The 26,887-nt window shown below is 44.0% G+C and overlaps 1 protein-coding gene across 3 annotated transcripts in view; it reads left to right on the top strand.

Annotated features, from left to right (window-relative positions):
• Nucleotides 1-26,887, top strand: part of NSMCE1 (NSE1 component of SMC5/6 complex) — a 170,487-nt gene that overhangs the window by 26,491 nt on the left and 117,109 nt on the right. For all 3 annotated transcript variants that reach the window (XM_085629264.1, XM_085629266.1, XM_085629265.1), the window contains exon 3: nt 13,586-13,707. In XM_085629264.1, the coding sequence (XP_085485390.1) occupies nt 13,586-13,707 (122 nt within the window). The remainder of the gene's footprint in view (nt 1-13,585; nt 13,708-26,887) is intronic.

The raw sequence follows: 26,887 nt of genomic DNA, 5'->3' as shown, positions 1-26,887 counted from the left end.
TAGGAGGCCACTGTCGCCTAATTGAGAACACTAAAGTAACCCCTTCACCCAAAGACTCCCTAATGTGTGAACGCCTTAAGGAGGGTTTGGACATCATCTATTCAAGCATCTAATGCAGACAGATATTGTCTTTGCAGTGAAGCACCCCATAGGGCAGATTTAATCCTGAGGCTTTGATTGACGTATTCTAGACCTGTACTCCTGACTGTGAATTGTAAAAGCAGGACCACAAAGCAGTGAGAGCTGAATGGCCAGATCTGGCTGCACATCTGCCACCATTCACAAGTCCTCCGACCAACCTTAATTCTCTTCAAGCATTGTAGCACTACTTTCTTAAACTTGGCTTCAGTGCCAGTTACCATTGCGGCCAAGTGGTTCCATATCATGGGCGACTCCCTCAGCATTTCTGACTGGGATAGGTGCCAGAGCGACGCACTCTGGGACTTGTAGTTTCGTTTTTAACAGTGCACATTGTGGACTCAAAATCACTATCCTGCAGGGTGCTCTTGTCTTAAAACGAAATCAGAACTTGCTGAATGTGTTTCACATGACATGGCCTCACTTTACAGTTATGTGACCCTCTCTCTGATTAACACAGATGCATACACCTATATTTAGCTTTAAGTAGTATCTCCAAACGATCAAGCAACCTGAGGCCCTCTGTCATTACTGCATCAATAAAACTATTACATAGATGACAGCTGGCTTTTTGTCGTGGGCGTGACTGCCACTGATGCCTCCGCAGCTTGCACTGCTGTTCTGTGAGTGACCCTGTGTCATGAGAACCCTTTAGTCAGTCCCTGCTTTTGTGACATAAGCACCCTGCATACTGGGATGTTTAGGGCCTGGTCATGAGCCAGACAGAGCTGGATTTCTTCATGAATTTTCACAGTGCCGGATTCTGAGTAAGCCGGTGGTTCTGCACCCAGTTGTCACCGATCTTGCAAAACTGGACCAAATTTTACAAGGCAGTAGTTCCACCCTGTAAAATTGCCTAAAGCTTTAACTGCAGTAGGCAAGCTTGTGTCCTCTTTTTTAGGTCTCGGCTCGAAGGCTGCGCTTGCGCAGTCTCGCTCCGAGATTTAATGTTTTGGAGTGGGGCTTTAACCCGCCCCTTTTTTTTACCTCTTCTCCATTGGCTGGCCTCTTGAATGCTGGCCAGCCATTGGAGAAGAAGTTTGTCTCTCCGAACAGGCCCCGTCCTTTTCGGATTCGGGGGCGTGTTTTTTGCTACTTTTCTCATTATCTCCTCCAGCCAATGGCAAGAGGAGAGAAAAGAAAAACACGCCCCTGAATCCGGAAACGCCGCTGCCTTTCTCCGAGGCATTTCTGCTTCGCCTCGGAGAAAGACGGTGGTGTCCAGGGCGATTCCTGCCTGAATCGGGAGGGTATATAGCAAGTAAATTCAGCAAACCGAAAATTATTTTTTACTAACTCGTTTTGCCGCTTCAACCTATTACGCCTCTCCTCCCCCATCTCGGGGACCCTGCTCTGAGTTTTGAGCGAAATGCAGACATGTGCGGTGACCAGTGCCGGCGGCGGTGCCCTACACACGGCGTCATCGCTCCAACAACTTGGGACTTCCGGCAACGGCAGGTACAGACACCATCGACCTCCTTACGCGCTGCGCCGCCTCCGGTCCTTCCCCCGAGCCCGGCATTACAAATACCTCCCTGTACGGGACGGGGGATGCGGGGGCCTGTGCTACGCCCCTGAATCCATTATCATACTTGCAGTAGGTTTGTTGCAGCTCACCGCCCCCCACGTGATCGTGCTCATAGCTGCGTTCATTGTATGGCCTGACAATGGCAGAATGTTTGGTATAGCTGCGCAATACGGAAGCTGGTTAGATTCGTTTTGGTGCACCCGCTGCTGTAAGCATTTGAAGTTCTCTGTACGTTCGTACGCCCTGAAATTAACAGTATTTCGATGGTTTCTTCAAAAGCAGACCGATTGCAATTAAATACCTTCAAACATTAGAGAACATGATCATTTACTATTTTAACCCCAGTGTCTTGATTGGATACTTGGAGAACGTCTATTTCTGGTCCAGTCGTAACCTAAATCTAGTAGGTGGGGTCGGGAGTTAAAATTACGGGCATGTTGCTGCGCATGCGTGCAGCGCGCCAACTTCTGAAGTGGTAGGACATTGGGTGTAAACGCCTCTACTAAAGAGACGCCATATGCTATACGTCAGAAAAGGTAAGGTGGGAGAGACCGGTGGAACTTCACACCCCATCACACAAACGAGACCGTCTTACGTTATAGGATAGGCGGACTAAGTTTACCAGAAGGCACTGGGGTATGACAGCACAGCTGGGTTGAACATTAATCTCACTTTTCCTACTACGACCTTTGGGCTCTCAGTTGTTGGACGACTGCGTGCTACGTTGTGAGCGTTGCTTGTCCCCAGGGCCCGTTGTGAAGGCATATCGTGTTGCTGGAATGTTGTCTGCCTCCCGCCCTCTGTGCTGAGTCATGCTTGCTAGCCTTTTTCACAACCCTCTGTGCTCAGTGAGGGGGCGGTTCCCAGAGTCCTTTGTCACACCTCTGTACACCCAGAAGCACAGTCAGTTTCACATGAAGAGAAACCGCAAGCGAGAACGGTACTCCCGGGAACATAAAAGTAACACGATGTAGTCACGCAGCGCAACAGAAGTAAAACAGCTGTAATGTTGAGTTGATCGTTATTTTATGATGACATTTTGTGCAACGCATATGTCCCCTTGATGTTGCATTTGCTGTGTCTCTGCTTAGTTCCCCAACTTTCCATTATTTCATAGGACACAGCGCAACAGAAGGAAAACAGCTGAATCCCTTGCTCGGCCTGATTCATCTCACAAAGGCCCGTAAAAACTTCCTCAGTGTGCTCGAACACCGGAGCCTAAGCGAAACCGTAACTAAAATTCCCTAAGAGAGACCCACCCAACAAAAACATAAAGAAAAATGTCAGGAGCAATGCCAATAGCTCTAACTTTAACAATGCCGAGACCGTTGCATTGTAAATGCTTGTTTTTTTTGGTAGGAAAGAGCAAACACTGCTCCTCCTATCTTAAATGTATCCTTCCAGCCCCCAAGATCCCCACCCCCCCATCCTTGTTCTGCCTATCACACAAGGAGGCCCCCCGTATACATATACCGCCTGCTTGGAGCATGTGGAAATGTGTGCATTAAACCTCCACAGAATTTTGTTTATCTTTGACTGGTAAATCCAGCCTCAAGCTATTACTCCCCATTTCATGGGACTGCATAGTACTGGCGCAGTGGTACCGCATGGTAACATTGGTTCCCTATGCGGAAATTGCACCCCACCAGTGCAGTGCAAATCGTAATCTGACCTAAATTTTAATAGTGCAATCATAAGTCCCTGAATGCAACCCACTGATGGCTTATAGGATGGATCACGTTTTAGCTGTTTTTCAGAAGAGATTGATTTTGAGATTGTAAAGCACGTGGTTATCTGTGGCGTCTCCGCACATCCCTGCATCGAGCACAATACATCTCGTTTGCAGTATCGTCTAAAAGCAAGTACTTTTCATTAAAAAGGAAGGTTCAAGTGCCCCCTAAAGTAAGAAAATCTCCCCCTGCCCCAAAATTCTCGCTATGTCCCTCAAGCATGCCTAACATCTCACCTTGTATTTGCCATTGCTTTGGTCAGAATTAGCAGCGATGAAAGTGCTGTATAATCTTTTCTCCAAAACGCTGGTCCTGGAAACCAAAGCTTTCCCTTTAAAGCGAACCTCTCTACTTGTCCCGCAAACAAGGTGTCTCTTCACAAGAAAGTCTCAAGAAGAGAAAACAGAGACTTTTTAAAAATGTTTTTCCTTTTTGAGGCATCGTTTTCCTTTAAGGAAGGTGATGAGGTGGAGTGGCAGTATTGGTAAAGTTAATTACGGCGAGAGCTGTGTTCCACATCACACAAAACTGCGATCCCGCCCATTGTCTTCTAGTATCTCAGATCTTTTATGTAGCAATTAAGAGTACTCAAACATAGACCAATACAGTAAGTAAGTAAATATGTATTACAGCTAGCTAAAAAGATAAAGCATTCTACAAATCATATAAAGTATGCCACTCTTTAAAATACACTGATTAAAAGCCTAGAGCCAATCAATCCTCCTTGTAGAATCTAACACAGTCGGTCAGTACTGCCACGTTACATGTAAAACCATTAAAACCAGTGATATCTTATCACTCACGCATGCAGCAATTTATTGTTTGCAAAAACGATAAAAGAACTCTTCGGTTGTGACCAATTCATCTGTTTTTCCTGTCTGTGCAAACCAGCAGACTTTGCATTTCTGAGGACCTCCATTGATCGCTGGACAGACTCTTGACCCATCAGATTTACAGGTTTTCATTAGTTAGCCAATACAAAGAAGTGTGTAAAACTGCACTGGCATATTGCTTCAGAGCGGTTGTTAGTTATTTCGGGTGTTGGATGCCATGTTGAATTCAGGCTGACCGTGGCTGTTGCTTGGAATGGTGAACAGTGAGGCTGATGTAAGGGTCAAGGCCAGGAGGGACTCCATGCAGGAGCACAGCACAGTTCACGGATGTTGTCTGGGTCATGGCTGCAGACCGTTCAGGGTGGAGGAAGCTGCCCTGGTGTTATGGCCTCCAGATCTGCTCTTGCTGGGTGGAGTGTCATGAGATGGAAGCTCCTGCATTCCCCCAGCAGCCCTATGCGTATCCTCCAGCAGATTTGGGTTTTCCAGAATTCACCTCTGATGTGTCCAGGGAACCCCCTTAGCTCCCAGAGGCAGCAGAGGATAGCACACTGGGGACTTACAGTGGTGATCCGCAGTGTGAAATGCAGGGAAAGAAGAGTGTACTTGTACTAGGTGGACATGCGGTACTGCCCTCCCAATTCCATTGTTAGAAGAAGAAGAAAACTCCATATGTCATGGTTGATGGTTACAGGGAGCAATGGCAGGTCCGTATGTGACTGACCCTGTAATCCGCTCCTTCGCTCTGCAAATTACATCATGCTCATAACGACACAAGCACCATTAAATCAAACCTAAAAGTCACATTTTTATTAATTAATAAACTCACAAATTCACATGTTGCAAAAGACCAACACTTAACAAATATATAGTGCTGATGCAAAAAAAAGTACTCCTTATGTCACTTCAAATTAGTAAAATTAGTGGTGTTTCACAGTGTACAGCACTGGCTCTTGTATGAGTACTCTGTACCTGGAAAACATAGAAAGCCTTAGTATCAATCAGACAGTGAGCTGCCAATGCATGCGGTCAAGCGCACCCTTCACCTGGAGTTTACTCACAAACTGGACTCATTCTAACCTATGGATCCTTCTTTCTACAGACCTGGACGGGCATCTCCATCTGCACCTCTCAAACCTGGAATACTCCACTATCACCCACAACTGAAATGAACCCTTCTCCCTTGCCTATCCCAGTAAGGCATTACCGAACTTAGTGAAACTTCAATACTTTGAAGATTAACACCCTGAACTATGGCAGAACCTGGTGGGTATCCCGTACCACAAGATGGTACAGCTATCAAAATCTCTACTAATAAGGTCCATCAGGAAACTATCACAGCTGAATCAAATGAGCAACAACATTATGGAATGCAAATAATGTATGGGAATTGTTAGGAAATGAGTTGATCTTTAAGAGTGCTCACTACAAGGTTACATGGTGATTTAAATGGAGACTCCAGAATAATTTCGGGTGCACTGTTATTGGTTAGGGGGTGATAAGTGACAGGGCATGACACTCACGTTCAGCAAAGAACGGTAGGATCATAATGGAGTTAGTTTCTTTGAAGCCGGGGGAGTTTTAAGAGTCGATGTACTGATGGTACAACAAGGTTGTGTGGTAGCTGGCTCTGTGTGTGTAGGAGGTCTTCTATCCTCTTGCCTTTCTCATCACAGCTACCCCCAACACAAGTTATTGATTTAGGGTTCATGCCCATATGGCACACAAGAATGGAGAGGCAGTAACTGACAGTTCAACATTTCTGAATCACCCCCCATGTCTCCCTTCAGTTTCTCATTTGTCAATGCCAACGAAAACCGAAACATATGGTTTTGGACTCACTGGGGTTTGGCAAATATCTTAGGGGCATATGTATCAAGTTCCGTTTTTGCAATTCTCAAATAGCGATTTTTAGGGAATCGCTATTTGAGAATTGCAAAACTGGATGTAATAAAAAATTCTCAAATGTTTTGCAATTTCTTAGCATTCCTTAATTGCGATTAGCAAATTGCTAATCGCAATTAAGGAAAACCTTCCCATTTATTCCTATGGGCTAGGAGGCCCATAGGAATGAATGGGAAGACATTCTCATTTTGCGATTCGCAATTTGAGAATCGCAAAATGAGAATGCAATTTCAAGGGTGTTAGGGTGTCAAAAGGACACCCTGTTGCACCCCTGAAATATGTATGTATGCACATGTGGCGCACATACATGCCCTAAGGGCATGTCTGTGCGTCACATGGCACTTTGAAAAATGCCAAAAAGTGCATTTTTCAATGAAATCGCAAATTAACACCAACGTGAAGTTGGTGGTAATTTGCGATTTCTAACAGCCAAATTGCAATTTTTCTAGGCATCATACATTGCATTTAAGGAATCGCAATTTGCGATTCCTTACATGCAATCGCAAAATAGAGAACCGCAAATTTTGCGATTCTCTAATTTGCGTTTCCCTTTTGGGATGATACATCCCAAAAGGCCTTTTCCCGTTCGCAAACGGGCCGATTCTGAGAATCGGCCCGTTTGCGAACGGGAAAAGGGTTTGATACATATGCCCCAAAGTTGCTAGTTCGGGGTACATGGTGTTGTAAGAACCCGGGCTGAACATTGCTGTTGCACCTATCATGGTGAAACTGTGAGATGTTTGTATGAGTTTTGTAATCCGTTTTCAAGGTTATTGATTGGTCTATAGTCCATCTATTAGGTAATGTTCTAACTGAATTACGGTCTATTGGAAGGGACAGTAAGGAATGCTTAAATTCTGTAAGGGAACAGTATTTCAGTATACTTTCTATGAGAAGACCACTGTTTGCAAGAGAATCCTGTTACAAATTGTGACCTCCTCAATTTTTGCTCTCCTGGTTTCCATTTCTCTTTTTGTGCCTTTTCTAGCGATTTTTATCTAGAAGGTACTATGCCTCTGCGACACTGCGAAAGGATTTTGTTTTATTACTGTTCACATCCTTCAATTTGGCAGGGTGAAAGCTAAGCATTTGAGAACCGTAAATCTTTCCATGAGTTCTTGAAAACCTCATTGCTTTTCAGCTGTAGGAGAAGAAATAGCAGGATGCATAAAAATGTAAACCCCAGAGCAGTCCGCAATTTTATGCCTCTACAGCTTTTCAAGATATATTTCCTTAGCAAGTATTTTCCTTGGTTTATCATCTATGGTAGGATCTCGGTGGACACCATGCATTTTGGCTTTGAAAACTACTACATACTCATTTGTCAGCAAGGTCTGCATCATTAGCATAATCCTTTGTTCATTCATGCCTTTTCTGATGAATACATCTATCCACAGGTTTCTCAGCTTTTGAATCCCTTCCTCGCACCAGACTGGATCTGGAAACGTTTGCCTTAGCTTCTAGCAGGTGGTGCCATGAGTCTCCAACGTGACTCCATCCCGCCCTAGATATGAAGACATGGAGCGCACATAGGCGCCAACCCTGTGAGCTGACATCGCTTCCTTTTTTCCCAGCCCTTCTTCGCACCTCCAATCCTACTGATTTCAACTGATTTAGTACAACTATTGATCATTATCCTTGTGCTACTTGTAATTGCTGGTCACCACCAACTGAATGATCCTTGTCCATTAAACTTGGCTATGCTTTGAAAGTCGGTCTGAAAAGGAGGGACTTGCCAGTTCATTGAGCTTACAGTAGTTACTCATTCTCCTGGTTTCAGGGAGGCATGTTATACTTGTTACAAGGATTGTCCAGTTGCCTTTAGTTATCTAGGCCCCAGAGAACTAGCCTGGCCCTAGGAGTTAGGATCTCAGAAACAGCAGGTATATTGAATAGAACTCAAGCTCAATGTCTGCCTGTGCTCTAACGTAAATGAAAATGAACACTTTTTCACAGCTAAGTAAAAAAGAAATTAAAAATATGACACAGATGACCCAATGTATTACTACTGTTTATGTGCTGAAGTTTATTAAACATTGCCCTATAGCCTATGTTGTGCTCCGGGGCTGCGCTTGGGTTGACTCAAGGGTTTTTGAGATTCTTCGACTTTATTACAATGTTTACCAAGGAAGTCTGTATATGGGACAAGTGCGCCAGGAAAAACGACAATATAGGAACTTTGCTATGATATGGGCTGCCCTCTGTTTTTGTAGCTAGAGATTCAGTAATGGATATCCTATGGGGCTGCAGCCTCAGCTGCTGTGTTTCCAGCCAAGCATAGTACAATTCCCTGCATCAAACACCCAACACCAAGCGTCCCATCCAAGTAAATGTCCTTGGTGGAGTTTTAGGGTGCCAAGAGTATGTGCCCAGTTCAACAGTGACCAGGATCCTGATGGGAAGTAAAAATATAATATATTAACAAAAGAGGGGGACTAGTGGGCTTTTAAGGGAGGTCCAGCATACAGGCCCAGTAAATCATTTAGTAGAAATGAGTATGCAGTTCCTCAGAACAAAGGGAGAGTAAGAGTGTGAGGAAGAGACCGTGTACAGACGAAGGGGAATTCCTCTAGTCGGAACTAGGGTCCTCACACACCCAGCAAGCTAGGTGTCATGCTTCATCATATGGACCTGCTCCTCGTCGGGACGGCGCTGCAATCCCCGACGGGCACCCTTAAAGGGGCTCTTTAGCGGAGATCTTTTGTTCCTGGCCGTATGATGTAATGTGTGTGAGGGGTCTAGTGGTGTAGATGTGGATGTGTGTATGTGTGATTAAAACAAGTTGGATAGTCCAAAAAAAGGACTTTATTAAGAATGGCTATCCACTTGATTAAAAAACAGGAAACAGAGTGGCAGCTGACTGACGTTAGGGTTCAGCTTAGCTATGCTCTTCTGTAATGGTCAACATGTTTCATGCCTAGTGGTCTAATGATCCATGGCAATTCTTCAGGACCTAATTATCTGATAACTATCTACACACTGTGGGAAGTACAATAGTTACCTGCCACGTGTATTATGGGACAACGGTCTCGCCATATGTAAGGGGGGAACCTAAGGGAAGAAAAGTGTTATATAAGGTCACCCAGACATCGGTCAGTGTTGATATTTAACTTATTATTCAAACAGTAATCACACACAAGGTCTCTCCCTAGACGATGTGACATTGAACTGTGTCAATTGTGACTTAGTGTAGAACAACAAACTATAGGGTTCTTAGTGCTCTACGTGAAAGTGAAATTAAAAACAAGCACCAATTTAAAAATCAGAAGACAGGAGGTGTACTCTTCACTACAGTGAAGTATAGAGAACTAGTGTTCACATTCTGAGTTTACAGGGCACTCACCTCTGAGGGTGTATATCCCTGCTTCTGTCCGTATTCGTTGCGCCACCCGTGACACCAGACTTCTGGTGTCCTGATAAAAAACAAGAGGTAAGATGGAGAACGAAGAACAAATAAGACCGCACGCCCAGCTTGTAGTGTCATCATAGGTAAGGTACTATCGCCCGTGGTGTGATCCCGTCGTGCGGGCCGGAGTGATGCAGGCCATGACACAGGCCGGGGGTTTTTTAAGTGTCAAGAAAAACCCCACAGGGGACTTAGTGGAGAGTCAGGATGAGGCGTAGGGTTGTAGTAATCAACCACCAACCGGTTTAGAGTGTACGTTACCGGACATTACAGGAGCCCCATCGCGTGGTAGCCAGAGCCCCCAAGTGGAATGCGGGGTACGTCCAGTCCACACACAATGTATCCAACACCGCGGTGTTAGTGCGTTGGACTAGCTGATTGTCAGGCACCACTGCAGCGCGCAGTGCTCGACCTCTACTTGAGGAACAACGGGGATCCGCCCGGGTACGCATGCTTGTGTTCCCCTCCCCACACCGTGGGTCCCCTGGATACATTGTGTGTGGACTGGACGTACCCCGCATTCCACTTGGGGGCTCTGGCTACCACGCGATGGGGCTTCTGTAATGTCCGGTAACGTACACTCTATACCGGTTGGTGGTTGATTACTACAAACCTACGCCTCATCCTGACTCTCAACTAAGTCCCCTGTGGGGTTTTTCTTGACACTTAAAAAACCCCCGGCCTGTGTCATGGCCTGCATCACTCCGGCCCGCACGACTGGATCACACCACGGGCGATAGTACCTTACGTATGATGACACTACAGGCTGGGCGTGCGGCCTTATTTGTTCTTCGTTCTCCATCTTACCTCTTGTTTTTTATCAGGACACCAGAAGTCTGGTGTCACGGGTGGCGCAATGAATACGGACAGAAGCAGGGATATACACCCTCAGACGTGAGTGCCCTGTAAACTCAGAATGTGAACACTAGTTCTCTATACTTCACTGTAGTGAAGAGTACACCTCCTGTCTTCTGATTTTTAAATTGGTGCTTGTTTTTAATTTGACTTTCACGTAGAGCACTAAGAACCCTATAGTTTGTTGTTCTACACTAAGTCACAATTGACACAGTTCAATGTCACATCGTCTAGGGAGAGAGACCTTGTGTGTGATTACTGTTTGAATAATAAGTTAAATATCAACACTGACCGATGTCTGGGTGACCTTATATAACACTTTTCTTCCCTTAGGTTCCCCCCTTACATATGGCGAGACCGTTGTCCCATAATACACGTGGCAGGTAACTATTGTACTTCCCACAGTGTGTAGATAGTTATCAGATAATTAGGTCCTGAAGAATTGCCATGGATCATTAGACCACTAGGCATGAAACATGTTGACCATCACAGAAGAGCATAGCTAAGCTGAACCCTAACGTCAGTCAGCTGCCAATCTGTTTTCTGTTTTTTAATCAAGTGGATAGCCATTCTTAATAAAGTCCTGTTTTTGGACTATCCAACTTGTTTTAATCACATACACACATCCACATCTACACCACTAGACCCCTCACACACATTACATCATACGGCCAGGAACAAAAGATCTCCGCTAAAGAGCCCCTTTAAGGGTGTCCGTCGGGGATTGCAGCGCCGTCCCGACGAGGAGCAGGTCCATATGATGAAGCATGACACCTAGCTTGCTGGGTGTGTGAGGACCCTAGTTCCGACTAGAAGAATTCCCCTTCGTCTGTACACGGTCTCTTCCTCACACTCTTACTCTCCCTTTGTTCTGAGGAACTGCATACTCATTTCTTCTAAAAAAAAAAGAAGTAAAAATATAAACAACTCACTGTGCCTTGGTTCTGGTGGTGTACAGCCCGACTCAACTTTTGTCAAGGTTTTATTAGTAAAAACCATAGATGCCATGTGTGGTAGCTCAATTCCATGTTTATGTTTTGTAAAGCGCATGGCTACCCGAAGGCTTCCCAGCGCTGGTGAGTACTGTGCTGAGAGTAGGGCCTCTGGTACATTAACAGGGAAACAGCCATGTCTTGAGTTTCTTCCTGAAGGGAAGTTCATTTTCCAGTGCTCTGAGACTGGGTGGAAGATCATTCCACAACTTCAGTACTACGTGTGCAAACAATCTTCCTCCCCATCTCATCCTTTTTACCCTGGTTGTTCTGAGGTAATGAAAATGTGAGGATCTCGGGTGTCTAGTGGGAATATAAGTGGTTACCAACTCTGTGTTTACTGGGCCCTTGTTATTTATGGCCCTATGAACAATACAGAGGGATTTAAACTTAATCCCTTCCTTAATTGGAAGCCAATGCAGCTGTTTGAGGGGGTTCTCTTGCGGAGACATAACTAGGAACCTTTAGAAGGAGCCTTGCTGACGCATTTTGCACAGTCTGAAGTCTCTTTATTATGTATTTGGTTGGGCCCACATAAAGTGAGTTGCCATAATCCAGATGGGAAACTATGAGAGATTGAATGAACATTTTCCTTAGATGCTCTGGGATCAATACCAGTATCTTCCTGAACATTCAGAGTAAAGAGAAACAGATGCCAGACAATTTATTTGCTTGGTGGTCCATTGCTAGCAAATTGCCCAACCAGATTCCCAAATATTTTATCACAGGTTTGGGAATGGGGGGGGGGGGAGGAGGGGTGGGGGCATGTCAACAGGCCAGCTGATCAGAGGTCTGTGTATGGCCTGGTTTCCAAGGATCATTAATCCGTCTTATCACCATTCAGCTTTAGGCGGCAGCTTGACAACCTGCTGCGCATTTTATCCAAACAGGATGCCAAATGTTTATTTCCTGGATTAGGGCCTTCTGTAAGAGAAACAACCAGCTGGGTGTCATCCGCATAGGAGACCGCTGACAGGTTGAATTCCTGCACTAATGTGGCAAGCTGGCGCACATATATATTGAACAACATGGGGCTGAGAGACGATCCCAGAGGGACACCACAAATAGTTGGAAAGCTGTCAGAGGTAGTCTTTGTCCATGACTTGGTAGGATCTGTTTTCCAGATACGAGGTGAGCCAATCAAATGCTTTGCCCTGAATTCCCACCTCGCAAAGTCTATCTCTTAGGATCTTATGATCCACTGTGTGGAAAGCCACACTTAAATCCAGTAGTAGGATGGCGGCTGAGCCTCTGTTATCCAGTACAGCATTGAGCTCCTCTGTGACCACCAGAAGTGCTGCTTCCATGCGATGGTGGGTATGGTAGCCCATCTGGGTTGGATGAAGAATGTTGTATTTTCCAGAAAGTTTGCTATTGTCAGATTGACATGTTTCTCTAGTACTTTTCCTAGAAAAGGGAGTAATGAGATGGGTCGTAGATTGGCAAGGATTTCTGGATCTAGCTGAGGTTTTTTCAATAGTGGCCTAATTGCTGCATGCTTCCTTTGCTTAGGGACCAAGCCCGCCTCTAGTGAGAGATTAAGAAGCTCCATAAGTGACGGTAATATGACCTCTGCCACTTTGGATAAGGTATTGGGGGGAGCGGGATCTAATGGAGAGCTGCATTTGGTTGCCTTTATAAGATTATGTATTGTCTTTGTCAAGCGTAGGGAGTTTTGCTAGAATTGGAGGCGGTGGCTCCATGCTTGAAGCATGCTGCTTGCATTTCAACCATACACAAAGCCAGCAATTGCCTTTTCGAATCTCATCCGTTATACCCTAAGCTGTTATCCATAAACCAGACCTAAAACCTGACAGTGCTAATATGTAATAAACAGTGGCACAGATTATGCAGTTCAATATAGCTTGCTTTCGAATAAAGATAAGAACTATTGACACTGCTGTGCAGTGATACTGTGTGGGTGCTGAAAGGTTTGATGACACTTCAAAACATTTGCGTTTGACTTCTGCTTGACTACGTTTCTTTTCACTTCCAGACACTGTGATTTGTCATCTTATTAATTCCCTCTTGGCTACTTATTTCTATGCAAATCTGCTAGTTCTGAGTTGCTTTGCTTATGGAGAAGAGTAATTCAGCTGCTATCTGCACCCTGGGGCATATGCCTTGTTCTAATGATTGATTGTGCCTTAAGAATGTAAAAATAGAATAATTAAGCATATTTGTTTCTTATACTATAGTGCACTATGCCCATGACAAACTGGATGACTTCATCAATGTTATCAACGCCCAGCTTCAGCCTTTGTTTATGCAGATCAGGAAGGGAATGTCTGAGGATGATGGGAGGAGACACTATGCACTGGTAAGGGAATTTAGCATTCGATCACAGTAAAATTAATCACATGCGATATCAGAATAGGCACAGGCAGCGCATGGTCAGCCACTAAGGGGTAGAACATCCAAACAGCACTGTGGGATGACCCTCACTGAAACTAGGGAGTATGTGCTGGTCCCTCCAAGTTGCCTACTTGGGCTCCCACACAGCCTCTCACTTAATGGTGCACACTAAGATGTTGGTAGCACACACTCTTGGAGCCTAACGCTGACAATGCTGCACTTGTGTTCTAAAAATCTGTTGGAAGAGTTGAACACGAGTTAATAATATGGCTTCCAACATCCTGAATACATACTAGTGTTATTCTGTGGAATTGTAACTGAGTAGAATTGTCTTCACCATATGGATGGGGTTAAAACCCTTACAGAAGCAAAGACTTCTCTTTGTATTTTGCCTCCAACAAGCAAAGCACTACACCTTTAAAAAAAAACCTGGTCTTCATACTCATATTCTGAATGTACTTTCCCAAGCTTCCTCTGTTTGGACCATTATTTTGCATTTCCTAGGTCACTGAGCAGTTGGGGGTTACAGATTACATTAGTGAAGCAGCTCACTGTTGAGTGTGGAATCAAACTTGCTTCTGTATTTGGAATAATGAAGCCTGTCCTTTCCATACACCTTCCACTCATGCAATCCCAACTTTGTATAAAGCCTACACAGGAGCAGATTCGTGGTGCACTTGAGGGTATTTTGGTACATGAAACCTGCTGGTGCTTGTTTGTCAATGACCTGTAACAGGGGAAAGTACTTGCTTCATGTTGTTGACTGCGACCTTTAGTCAAAGTCATGTATACATATATGCCCTTAAATCTCTATCCCATTAAAAGTAACCTTGTTCATCCAGGGGGAATCGGAGTGGCCTGACCGCACTTCGTATTCCAGATGTAGGGGCTCACAGGGTACTTGCTATCTGATTGCTGAGGCACTCTAACTATGATGCCCTATTTGTTATGTTTCTGCTTGAATTGAGTTGGTCAGTTGCTGCTTTGCAGGAGCATTTCGGTGGTGTCAACTTCTACATGAAACCATGCTTTGACTCTTCCACCATGTAAGTGCCAACTTAACAATTTGGTCCTGTGCAACGAACAATTCCTGTGTAGATTTCAGGAGCACTACCAGTTCCTGATTGTATGAATGACTGTGGGTGGGAAATTGGCAGCTTATAAAAAAAGAGTATGATTGCCACACCAGGCACAAACGTGTTAGACAAATATATTGTTTTGTTGCTAATTGAACCAAAAAAGTGCAATATTAAAAAAGGAATTGTTACTTTGTGTAATGTGTATATTGTCATGTCGATTTCTGTTGACATTTTACAAAACATTCGTCCTTTGACTTCGTTGGTATTCGTGGAATTTTATGTCACCGGAGCTCCTCGATGGCAGTAAGGCACCACATGCCATTACCCTTTATGTATCGTCATAACCTATTGAATATGCACAGATGTGGATGGCTGCAATTCCTGGCCTGTGGTAAGGCCTTATGGCCAACTCCCCCACTCTACTTGCGTACAGCCTTTGGTCAGGTCCTGAACCACACCACCGCAGCTGTTGGCCTCTGGCACTGGAGGTTGGCCGCAGAACTGGGTGCCCAAGTTCCTATGTACCCAACCTAACAGATACCAGGGTATATCAGTATACCTTCTACTTTCTACCTTTTACTTTCTTTTTTTAATAGATTTTGTGAGATTTCTAACCTATTACCATGTGCCCTGTCTTTTAATTGGAAGGTATATTTATTAATCTTAACTTTTAATGTAATGTTTTTGTGGGCCTCTGATCTCCTTGCTAGACTTGGAGACAAGGGCAGTTCAGCAGATCATTTGTACAAAAAGATGTTGCTGTCTCTGAGATGACTTGGCTGTGAGCCCCCTCTGAACATTTTTTTTAATGCAGGTGTGATCTTTAGAGAGATCCCCCACCGAACACCCACAGTTTAAGGATTTGCTGGAACTCACTTTGGCTACCACACCTTTCGTGGCTATTAAAATAATGTATTCCTCATAGCACTGTTTGCTATGTTTGCATAACATGTCATCACTTTTAGGAAACTGCCTTCTAAGTGTAACAATCACTTTTTGTTGAGGGAGCTGCTGGGCCTTTATCAGTACAAAAACAATGTAAAGGGATTCTTCCTCCTTGATCTTAGATGGTTTTGGCGGTATCTGTCTGTAGGCATAAAATGAGAAGGGGTGCATTCTTTGTTGAATAACATTGGGAATAACCAGGTCATAACCATACGTATTACCTCTGAGTGAATTTTAATGGCAATGATCTTTGCAAGTAGGGAATTCCATAGTTTTGTGGCTTGAAAGGAGAAAGTAGTGCCACCAATGTTTTTCTTGCTTTAAGTAGGAATTAAGTGTGTGCCAGCTAGGAACAGACGTTCCTGGGTTGGGAGTATTTTGTGACTTTTAAACTTTTTTTTTTTTTTTTTTTTTTTTTTTTTTTGCTTGAATGAATTTTGGTCCTTTGCCATTGGAAGCTGTGTGTGTAAATCCCAGTAGTTTGAAAGTGGTTCTTCTTGCTATTGGAGCCAGTGGAGACCCTTCAGAACTCGAGAGATGTGGGTTCTTCTATTTGCATGTAGAAGTAATTCTGATGCTTAATTTTGGATTTTGTTTAGCCTTTTCATAGTTGAATGCTATAGTATAGTCTATTAGCAGAGTCAAGCTTGGAGAGGGTGAGAGGATGAGCAGTGTTATTGCTTGTATATTTTGAGGCACCCCAGGATGTAGAAAAATGCATCAAAGTGTTTTTGTTGTGTAGAAAGTTGATTGGGAAGCTTATGAGATATTTACACTTGTTGCTATTTTTTTTGGGGGGGCGGCAGGTCCCAGTTCATCTGGCCAGAAAGAGATTGGGTGATAACTTTTGCATTCAGCACATGTCAATATTTCATTTTCGAAGTATTCAGCTTGGGGCGATTCCATGTTGTATAGATCTAAGGCTATGAGGCAGATGTTAAGTTTTCATATTCCTAAAACCTTAGGCTTTTCCAATTAAAAAAGATATATAAATCTTTTAATTAGAATTGGTGCAAAACGCCAAACAAGTCAGGTCGTTCATCGACCCATATAAAACATTAGTATCCCACAGTTTACATCATCAAGAAGCATTGCCTCGTCCCTCACGTTTACATCGATAAAGTCAAGTTAAATCCGGAGTAGTCCAAACTTGATATACCATTATAAGTGAAAAATCAATCCATGAGTCCAGTCACATTGAGATATATAAGTGCAATGTCTCTGCATTTGTCATCAAGAAGAAGCCCCACCTCCCACACCTGCTGCATGAACAATAGGCAAGACAAATTGCCTGGTATCGTACATTGGCCCCTCCCCAGTGCTTGAACCGATCTGGTCAGAGATATAACCCCTATATGCATTCCAACTTCCCAAACTTTAGCCCATTTCTGGGGACATCCCCAACCTTCGTACACCACCTTCCCTGCTAGCATATACCAGTCCATATCTTTTTTCCAATCCAACACTTGTACTTGTTTTGCTCCACTCCTAGGCGTGCAGTGTTCCGTTTGGCCACTCCCTGGCTTTTCCAGTTTAAAAATTATCTGTGTGTTGTCTGCACAGTTGTAGCAGTTGAGTTTAAAGCTATAGTGTTTTCAAGTATATGTTAGAAAGGAGAGGTGAGATGATAGAGATTGATATGCAAATCCAGTTTTTATGCAGTTAGGATTTCAATAGAGAGGCATTGTGTGAATCTGGTATGAAATGGTTTTTAGGTCATAGTGTATTGTGTTAAGCTGCTTAAGGATTAGTAATGCAGCTTCACCGTTTTTGTTGACCTTGTTTTAGGTCATGCGAAACTGTGATTAGGGCAGATTCAGTTCCTCTCCCTGGGATGATTGCCAGTTTTAGAGTAGTTTGTGTTTTTCTAGATGCTCTGAGATCTGGTGAAAGTCTGCTCTTTCCACAAGTTTACTAAGGAAAGGTACATTGGAGATTGGTCTCTAGGTATTGGGTATTGAGGGCCCAGTTTGGTGTTAAGTCGTTTTGCATGCCTATGTCTTTATAATTATCTCTATGAAAGTTATTTTTTAAGGAGTTAGTGATAACATTTCTGACAGGGATTGATATCGATGTTAACTGGAGGATCTTTTTGTAAGTGTGTGCAGGGCAGAGTCCAAGGACAGCTGCTAGGCTGTCCACATTTAGCAGGTCGCCACATCTTGAAGTTGTAATTTATTGCAAGGCTGATACAGATGGAGATTGAGTATCTGCTGTGATTGTTTTGGGCTGCGTAACACAGGAGCCGTTTCTCTTTGTTCTTGGGTAAGAATCAAGTGTGTCTGTTTTATTTAGGTAATGCATTGCTATTTTTTTGCAGAAGTCTTGTAAAACTTAGGTGGGAATTTGAGAGCTCTCTTGTTTGCAAAATTCTGATAGACTGTTATGGCGATACTTGTGTGGGCATTTTGAATTGCTGATCCTGCTTTGCGAAGTGGCTTTTGATGGCCTATTTTATGCATGCTTTGTACATCCTATTGTGTCTGTATAGGCACCTTTGTCTTAAGTGGTCTTGTACTTAAACTATCTGTGGTGAAGTGTTGATTTGTCCTTCAATATTTTAAGCTCTTGTTCCTCCAAGGGGTGTTATTGTTTTTGCCTTGTTCTTAAGTTGTTTTTGGGAAGGCATCCATTCAGGTAGTTTTCCACGAAGTTTTTTTTTTACCAGTTCAATATTTATTGTTCGGTAGAATTTAAACACCTGCATGTTTTTAATTTCTTCCACTGTGTTTAGGCAGTACCTGGATGGTGGGCTTTATTTGATATTTTATTTGGGATCTTGAATGAGAAGGTGATGTGGTGATTGATTTATTTAACAAATGAGTTTTGTTGAATGGTGATTAGCTTTGAATGGGAGAAAATCACATCCCTTGTACAACCTGCTATGGGAGTGGCTTCAGAGATGATGTGTTGTAAGTTGGGTGTATTTAGACCTTTAGGTTGAGGCATATTTGGTTAATCAAACCAGATTTACAGGTCACCAGTATAGACATACTGGACAGTTTTGTTGATAGACCTGAAACGGTGCCCAAGAAATCATCAGTAAAGGCTCTGTTGTTGGATGGAGGTCTGTACAGCAAGAGGGAAGCGGTAGGTGAAAGTGGGGCTGGGTTGCCATCTAGCAAGGATTTTCCAGCCTTTTTATATCCACACCTTCTAACTTGTTGATTGTTATGGCTAGTCTATCTCTTTTTTCCCTCCTTAACGGTTACATGTAATGACTTGCTAGCCGGGGGGTGTGGGTTAGTTCACCAGTAGGTCAAAGATGCTGTATTTCTGTTTGCTTATGAAAGCAGTTGTAGTAATTTTCTTTTGTGGAATGAATTGTATGCATCTGGGTTATCGCTGGTCTAATCCATTGAGCTCTTTGTGTACATGTGGTTATTATGGATTAAGATTTGTTTGGGAGTTTAGGAATGTGTAGAGGTAGGAAGTGCTGCTGGGATTGTTGCATCCCTCATCTTCATTGTCCTGCTCAAGTAGGTTTATTTGATAGGCTTTATATGGCAGGGAGAATATGAGTGAGATTGTTTTTGAAATTGTTGTTGGTGTAGGATTATATTTTGGTGCTATGCTCAAACAGAATTGCTGTGATATGGGATGTATGATGCAAAGTTTGTGTGATTAATGTTTCTTTCTTTATTGTTTGCTGAAAGTCGAAGGGTTACGAGTAAGGGGTGGTGGTCCAGTTTTAGTGCTCTAAAATCTATGGTTGATGAGTCTTTGATTGGTAGATATGAGGTTTGTTTAGTCTTGTGTAGTGCTGAGACATTAAGGTGTTGGGTGAAGAAGAATATTTTGAAGATGGAGTTTCCGAGAGGTAAGAGTGGGAAGGTATGTGATCTTGTTTTGCGGGCAGAAAAAAATTGTGAATGACTCAACAACTGACCAAGGCTAGAAGCCTCTGTAAGATGTATATGTCTGCTTTCTCAGAGACCGAGCGTTTTTTGGGTTGCTAATAACTTTGGCCCTGTTTGACGAATCTTCACAAAGCCTTCCAAAACAAAAGTTTATCCACCTCCGCTCCATCCTGGAAGGTTTCAAAGTGATCCATCAAGCGGGCCTGAGAAAAAAGGTGAAAACATGAAATCCCCATGCGTTTTTCATAGACTTCTTTAGACAAGGCTATAGCAAAAACTGCTGAACTGAATAACACCAAATTCGGTAGGAAGGTAGATGTTGTTCCGCAGATTGTGCCTTTTTTTTTGGTGTAAATCCGTTCAGTAGTTTTTTAGATATGTTGGGTAAAAAGAAATAAAGACGGGTGGGCTCGCAGGAATCTCAGACTCTCCCGAAAGTAGCAGATTAAAAATAGAGCATTATTTCTCCTGGGCCATTTCTCTCCCACAGCAGTTTGACTCCCACGAGCATGCCGATTGGCTGCCAGCAACATGAGAAAAATATTGCTGCCAGCCATTATAGGACTCTGGCCTTTGTCCCATATCCTGAAGTTGTAATTTTATTTTTAGATATATGGGTGCAGGGTAGGGATACCATGACCCCCCTTGGCCCCATGGAGGGGGGGGGTTGGGGAATCTAGAAGGACCCCCCACCTCCCCCCCCTGGTTACAGAGAAAAATCTGCATAAAATGCTACAATCCTGCAAGACTCTGACAGGAGAAAAAAGAAACAGTGGTGGCTGGGCAGCATTTAAATACTGCATGCCCCGGGGAGCCTACCCCCAGAGCTGATTCCATATAGGGGACCGGCCCGCCTCACAAGCTTCAAAGGCCACAGGTAGTATCCCTCCCCCCCCCCCCCCCCCCCACCCCCCGGGCCGATATGTAAGAAAATAAGGAGGGTCCCTCATAGCCCCCCTAGCCAAGCCTCGAGAGCCCACGAGGTGCTGGCCTCGGGCCGAAAGTTAAGAAGACTGGGAGGGAGGGGGGCGCACGCCCCTCCTCCCCGAGCTTGAAAAGGCCTGGGAGCCTACCCTCGGGGCAGATTCCTTTAAGGGGACCCCATTCCCTAGGGACGACTCAGAAGCTATGTCCCAGGGAGCCTATCCTTAGGACATAGTGGTATCCCTGCCCATAGTGCTGTGGGCTGGAAAGCTTGTTTGCTCTTGCTTGGCAGGTGCATTTTTTAAAATCTCCCACCGAGCAAGAGCAAACTCCAGCAAGCTGGATCTTCAAAAATGCTTCTGCCTGCTGATAGCTGATTTTTCATTTGTTTCCCTGCCCATACTAAAGCGGCCAAGTAAACAGATGACAATATTACTCCCACCCACAGGAAGCATAATTCGAAGCTGCTCCCGGCAGGCGGGAGCAATGCCGTCTCCCGCTATATGCGGGGAGGCAGCTGGGGCTGTGTGGGCCTTGGGGCTCTCCTCGCGGGCCCCAACAACACTATGGGCAGTGCCCTGGGTGGGCACCCGGGCACCCATGTTTATTGTGCCGCCGAAGTCATCCTGGAGAAGGGGGCCACTTGCCCCCCTTCCCCTAATAAAAGATGCTGGGGGATGGGATCCCTAGGCTCTAAATTGTCCAGAGAGGTGGGCTGCATGCCCCCCACCCCCTAATAAATTAAGTAGCTTTTGACACCATCCCTCGGGGACCAGCATAAGTATTGGTAATGCACCTTCACTTTATTTGGTAATGGCCCTGGGAGATGGGGTCCACAAGGCCTTACCAGACCACCCTCCCCTAATTTAATCAAAAGGCTCTGGGAAATGAAGCTCCTAGGCCCTGTGTCCAACCCCTTGCCACACACCGAATTTAGCCATGTGCAGCATGTGGTTTGCTTTATGCTGGGGTTGGTCACAGGCCAGGACCTACAGCCAACTTGGCTGTGCGCGGCGTGTGGTTGACTTTATGTATGGTAATAAAATATCACTTTACATTAAAAAAAACAACTAGAAATTCACTGAGAAAGGCAAAGATTAAAGTAACATTCTAGTTATGTGTCATACAAAGATCTGTTTTCGTTATAAAAACAAAACGCAGAAATTCACAGAAAAAAACAAAGGTTAAGGTAATGTTATAGTTAGGGGAATATGTCAGTGACAACTTTAACATTTTAAACTAAAACAAAACACAGAAATTCATCAGTTGTAGTTAGCAAGGCTAACTCTAACTTGCGACCCGCCATACCCTGCTTATAGCCTCACATGACATCACTGAGGACATCATCCAAGCTTATTTTGTACACATTAAGTAAGTGCACATTAGCTCCGAAGAATATGAAGCATCTTTACTGCTCTCATGCATACCACCTCCCCAGTTAAAGCAAGCTTGTGTTATTTGCAACATAGCCCCTATACCATCCACTTTACGGCTAGCCGAGTTCAAAATGACTATTAATTACAGATAAAAGGGTAACCTATCCTGCACACACTGTTTATTATGTATACAACTGTTCAGGGAAAACAAAGTTCCTCCAGATACTCAAGCTTTGTTGCATAACCAATGCCCTACTACGGACAGTCGTTACCTGTATCAAACCTCTGACAGTTACTGAACCTACACTGAGAAATGTAATTGATACGAGTAGAAAAGTGCGTACTGTTAACACTGTTTACTCGATGGAAAGAGTTCACTCCATGTGTCTCCAACCAGTCGATCGAGAGCTACCAGTTGCTCACAGACACCTTCAGAGTAGCTCGAAGCCTGGAGCTCATTTTCAAAAATGCACAGTCTCACATTTTCCTTTCAAAGTTAAGGGAAGACTGTGTTTATTTTACATTATTATCATCAGGCTGCAGTTAGCAGGGCCTGATAACGAGCAGTGTTGAAGTCAGATTTATGATCCTTGGTTGGAAACAGAGGTGAAGAACTGAAGCACTGAGGTATTTAACTCTTAAAAAAAAGTCCTTGTCAACTCAATACTGGAGTGTGAGAACGGAATGATGCTTCTGAAAGCTTTTAAATAGGAGAATATTGAAATCAAAGGTTACCTTAATGATTGTTAACTCTTAAGTTTAATTTTCGCACATTTCAAAGTGTCACATTTACCAACGGCAGGCATCTTGCTCCTAATGGCCAGTAGACACTGTGCATATTTATTACTGAAAAATACTCATTTTTAAAATTGAGAGACGTTAAAGTGAAGAAAAATATTTCTATGAAACGTTAAGTCTTAATGTTTTTCTGTACTTTCAATTTAGTCAATTAAGTCTTAATATTTTATGAAGCTTGTTTCTTAACTTTTAATTCCTCCCATTTAACTAAATGGCTGTATTTTTCTGTTATAAATATGGCACTCTGTCTACAGGCCACTGGGTGCAAGAAGTCTGCTGTTTGTAAATGAGAAATTGAAATGGGAGAATATTTAAATGATGAGTTTTATGGAATCCATATAAAGAAAGTTAACTTTTCAGTTTAATTTTCTCCAGTTTCAAAGTGTGACATCTACACATAGCAGCCATCTTGTTGCAGTGGCTGGTAGGCACGGTGCTATATGTGTAACTGAAGTGGTAGAAATTTCAAAGTGCAGAAAAATGGTGCATATTATGAACATTTTTGAGGATCATTTTTCTGCACTTTAAATTCTCCCATCTAAAACAAGCATTTGCAATGCAAATTGGTCTCGCATTTGCCAGAGTTAGAGCTATTGGCATTGTAAATGACAATGTATTTTACCCATGTGTTCTGGAAAGTATGTATGTGGTGTGTAGTGTAATAATGTGGGTTGGATTGAAATTGTTAGCTGAGCAGCTTTAGGAACAACGAAGCAGAGTGAGGAGAATAGAGCACCGTTAGTCACAGGCGGCAAGGTGAGAAGGTGAGGAGCAGCTTTAGGAACAAGGAACGAGAGTAAGGAGAAGATCAGAATGAGGCACAAGGAAGCAAAGTGAGGAGAAGACCGCATGAGGCAAAAGGAAGGAGAGTGAGGAGAAGACTGCATGAGGCACAAGGAAGGCGATTGAGAAGGAGAAGACTGCATGAGGCACAAGAAAGCAGAGGTGTGGAAAGGAGTAGCATGGGGCCCAAGGAAGCAGAGGTGAGGCCCAAGGAAGCAGAGATGAGGAAAGGAGCAGCATGAGGCACAAGCAAGCAGAGTGAGGAGAAGAAAATGGCATGAGGCACAAGGAAGCAACGTGAGGAGGAGAAGAAGCATGATGCACAAGGAAGGAGAGGAGGAGGAGGAGGAGAAGAAGGCATGAGGGATAAGGAAGGAGAGTGAGGAGAAGAATGGCATGAGGCACAAGGAAGGAGAGTGAGGAGGAGAAGAATGGCATGAGGCACAAGGAAGGAGAGTGGAGGAGAAGACGGCATGATGCACAAGGAAGGAGAGTGAGGAGGAGACTGCATGAGGCACAAAGAAGCAGAGTGCGGAAGAGAAGACGGCATGAGGTACAATGAAGGAGAGTGAGGAAGAGGAAGCAGAGTGAGGAGGATAAGATTGCATGACGCACACAGAAGCAGAGGTGAGGAAATGAGGGTACCATTAGCCACAATAGGCATTGCGAGAAGCAGAGCAGCATTAGTGCAAGAGGGTAAAATAAGGATGAGAAGGAGTGTAAACTACAAGAAATTCACCTGCACATTGTGAAAAAAAGTGCTGCCTTAGAACTTGAGTTTAAGTAATTCTTTCTCACAATTCTCCAGAGTTTGCTAGCATACCACATCTAGAAATAAATAAAACTGCTGTTCGGCCAGCTAAGTACAGTTTCTTTATAATTGGGCTCTTGAGGAAAGAGCTAGGATTTTATATGGAGACATGGAGAGAATTGAATACATGTTTTTATTAGATGAATAGATTTGCTGACCTCACTCACAAGACACGTGGAATCCTCTTCTCTTCTACCGAGAATAGTCCTTATTAGCCAACCAGCTGTGCCCAGTCCTTTCCAATTCAGGGCTGCTCCTTTTCTGCCCAAAAAAATCTTGTCAGCCAAACAATGTTCAGATGGCAGCAATAAGAAACCTTTTTGTATCAGCATTAATCAACTTGGCTATAAACTTCCAAGAAATGTTTAAAAACCAATCAATAGCACCAGCCATGTTCAAACTGCATCATTTGCTAGAAAACAAAATTTGTGAACCACATATGTAATTGTTACCATTTTATTTCATAATCACTATGCAGATATACCTTTTTAATGTGATTATTGAATGCCAGCGAGTATATTTAGAATGTAAGAAGTCAAGACACTGTTGTGTGAGGGAAGCAAAACTCTAGACTGCTCATCCGGCCTTCAAATAAGGGGAAAGGAGTCCTCCACAAGACACTGGAGGGCACACAGGTGGGACCATGCTGCAAGATTATGCGAGGCCCTGTCCCCAACTAGGGCAAGACGGAGCCTAGTTAAAATAGTAGGTATATGAGGTCACTAAGATGGCACCAACTGTGCAGGACTATTCAAGAGTCTAGTGAGGAATAGAGAGCGAGTATCGCAGAATGGGTGGATGGGGGGGGGTTACAAGAGCGGCCCCAAAGAGCCATGAAGCTAAATAGAGGGCATGGGACTGCGATAATAGCAATGGGGTCTGTGAGTGATCTAACAAACCTACAGAGGGAAGGGGCAGACTCCCAGAAAGGACTCATTTGAGGGTAGAGGGAGGTGCATGTCAGAGGCAGGAGAGGTCCGAGCACTGGGCAAAGAAGGGAGAGCGTGCGGATACTAGTGGGACCCCATCAGAAGGGCGCTACAAGTGTCACCACACTATAGGGCAGAGCAGTACATCAGCAGTGGGAAGCAGGAAACCTGCAAGGAACTTCTCAGAGTACCGCAGAGTGTCCACGAGAGACCTCAGAACTCAAAGGCATGATTTATGAGGGACCTAGTGAGAGGACCTCTTGTTAGGACTTGAGAGATACATACACTAGTGGAGAGATCACGAGTGGCCTGAAAGGGAAGACAACAGAGCGAGAGGAGCCTCAGAATTACAGGACAATAGACTACAAATGGAGCTGAAGAAGGACAGAAAGTGAGACCTCAGAGGGCAGGAATGGATAAGTAGTACCCTCATGAGACACATGAGGTATGCTATGGACTTACAACTTAAACCACAAGAGGGACCTCAACACAAGGGGTGAATGTAGGAGGAACCTTCCTGGTCAGAGGAACTATTATGAGGGACCTCAGAGGGCATGGAAAGGACCTGGAGGGATTCCATGAAAGGGTTGAATGGGGGCTTCATAAGAGGGCAGGGGAAGAGCCACAGGGCAGCGATAAGGTACGAAGGACCACAAAGGGCAAGTGAGGGACCCAGGGGGAACTCTTCAAAGGAGAGAGAGAAACAAACCCAGGTTACATAAAGTGTGCAAAATAGGCAATAACTTTGAATGTGGCCCGACTAATTACCAGTGGCTGAGATAATTCCATCCATCACTTTTTTGTATAATTAAGTGGAATTTGCAATGTAGCAAAATCTTTCCTAGCAAGACTGACACAAGATTCCATTTATTATGTATCTTCTAATAGCACACAGCTACTCCTAGTAGTGTCCCGGCACTCTGCTTACAGGTAGAATCACAAGCTTTGACAAGACCTCTATTCTTGTACAAAACAGCTATGTCTTCAGTCTGTCTTTTGAACATGGTAATTGATTCCAAAGAGCGGTGCTTAAGTGGGAGCTTATTCCATGAGTACAGCCCCAGATAGGAAAAAGCGCACACTCCTGCTCTAGCATGGCGATTCTTAGGAATTCTTGCTCGTAGGCTGTTTGCGGATCACAGGTTCCTGGTGGGGAGGTAGAAGCTGACTCTGCCACCCAGATAGCCTGTTCCTGTATGAGGAAGCGCTTTGTGAACTAAAACCAGCCCTTTAAACAGGATCCTCTTCCACAACGGAAGGCAGTGAGTGAAGGGTGCATAGATGAGGGGACACATGCGTTTTCAGTAGTAGGCTGAGGAGAATGCGTATTCTGGACCACCTGGAGTCTATTAACCAGATAGTCAGGTAGGCCCAGATACAAAGCGTTCTCATAGTCCAACCTCAATGTGAAAAGTGCAGACCAAAGCAAGAGCCTACCACTGAATTCATCTGTGGTGAAAAAGAAAGCCGGCTGTCAAATTTGATCCCAAGATTTTTGACTGCTCCCCCCCTGAGGGTCTGGTGCGAGGGGGCGCAATCTGGCTAAGAGATCTACCAAATTGCTGGGGAATTTCGAACGAAAAACAGAATTTCAATTTTGTCTGCATTACACTTCAATTGATTTGGTGATCCAGTAGAAT

The sequence above is a fragment of the Triturus cristatus genome, chromosome 10 (genome assembly GCF_964204655.1).
Source record: "Triturus cristatus chromosome 10, aTriCri1.1, whole genome shotgun sequence".
In the NCBI taxonomy this organism is placed as follows: domain Eukaryota; kingdom Metazoa; phylum Chordata; class Amphibia; order Caudata; family Salamandridae; genus Triturus; species Triturus cristatus.
The sequence above is the reverse complement of the archived record's forward strand: the minus strand, read 5'-3'. Positions and strand labels throughout refer to the sequence as shown.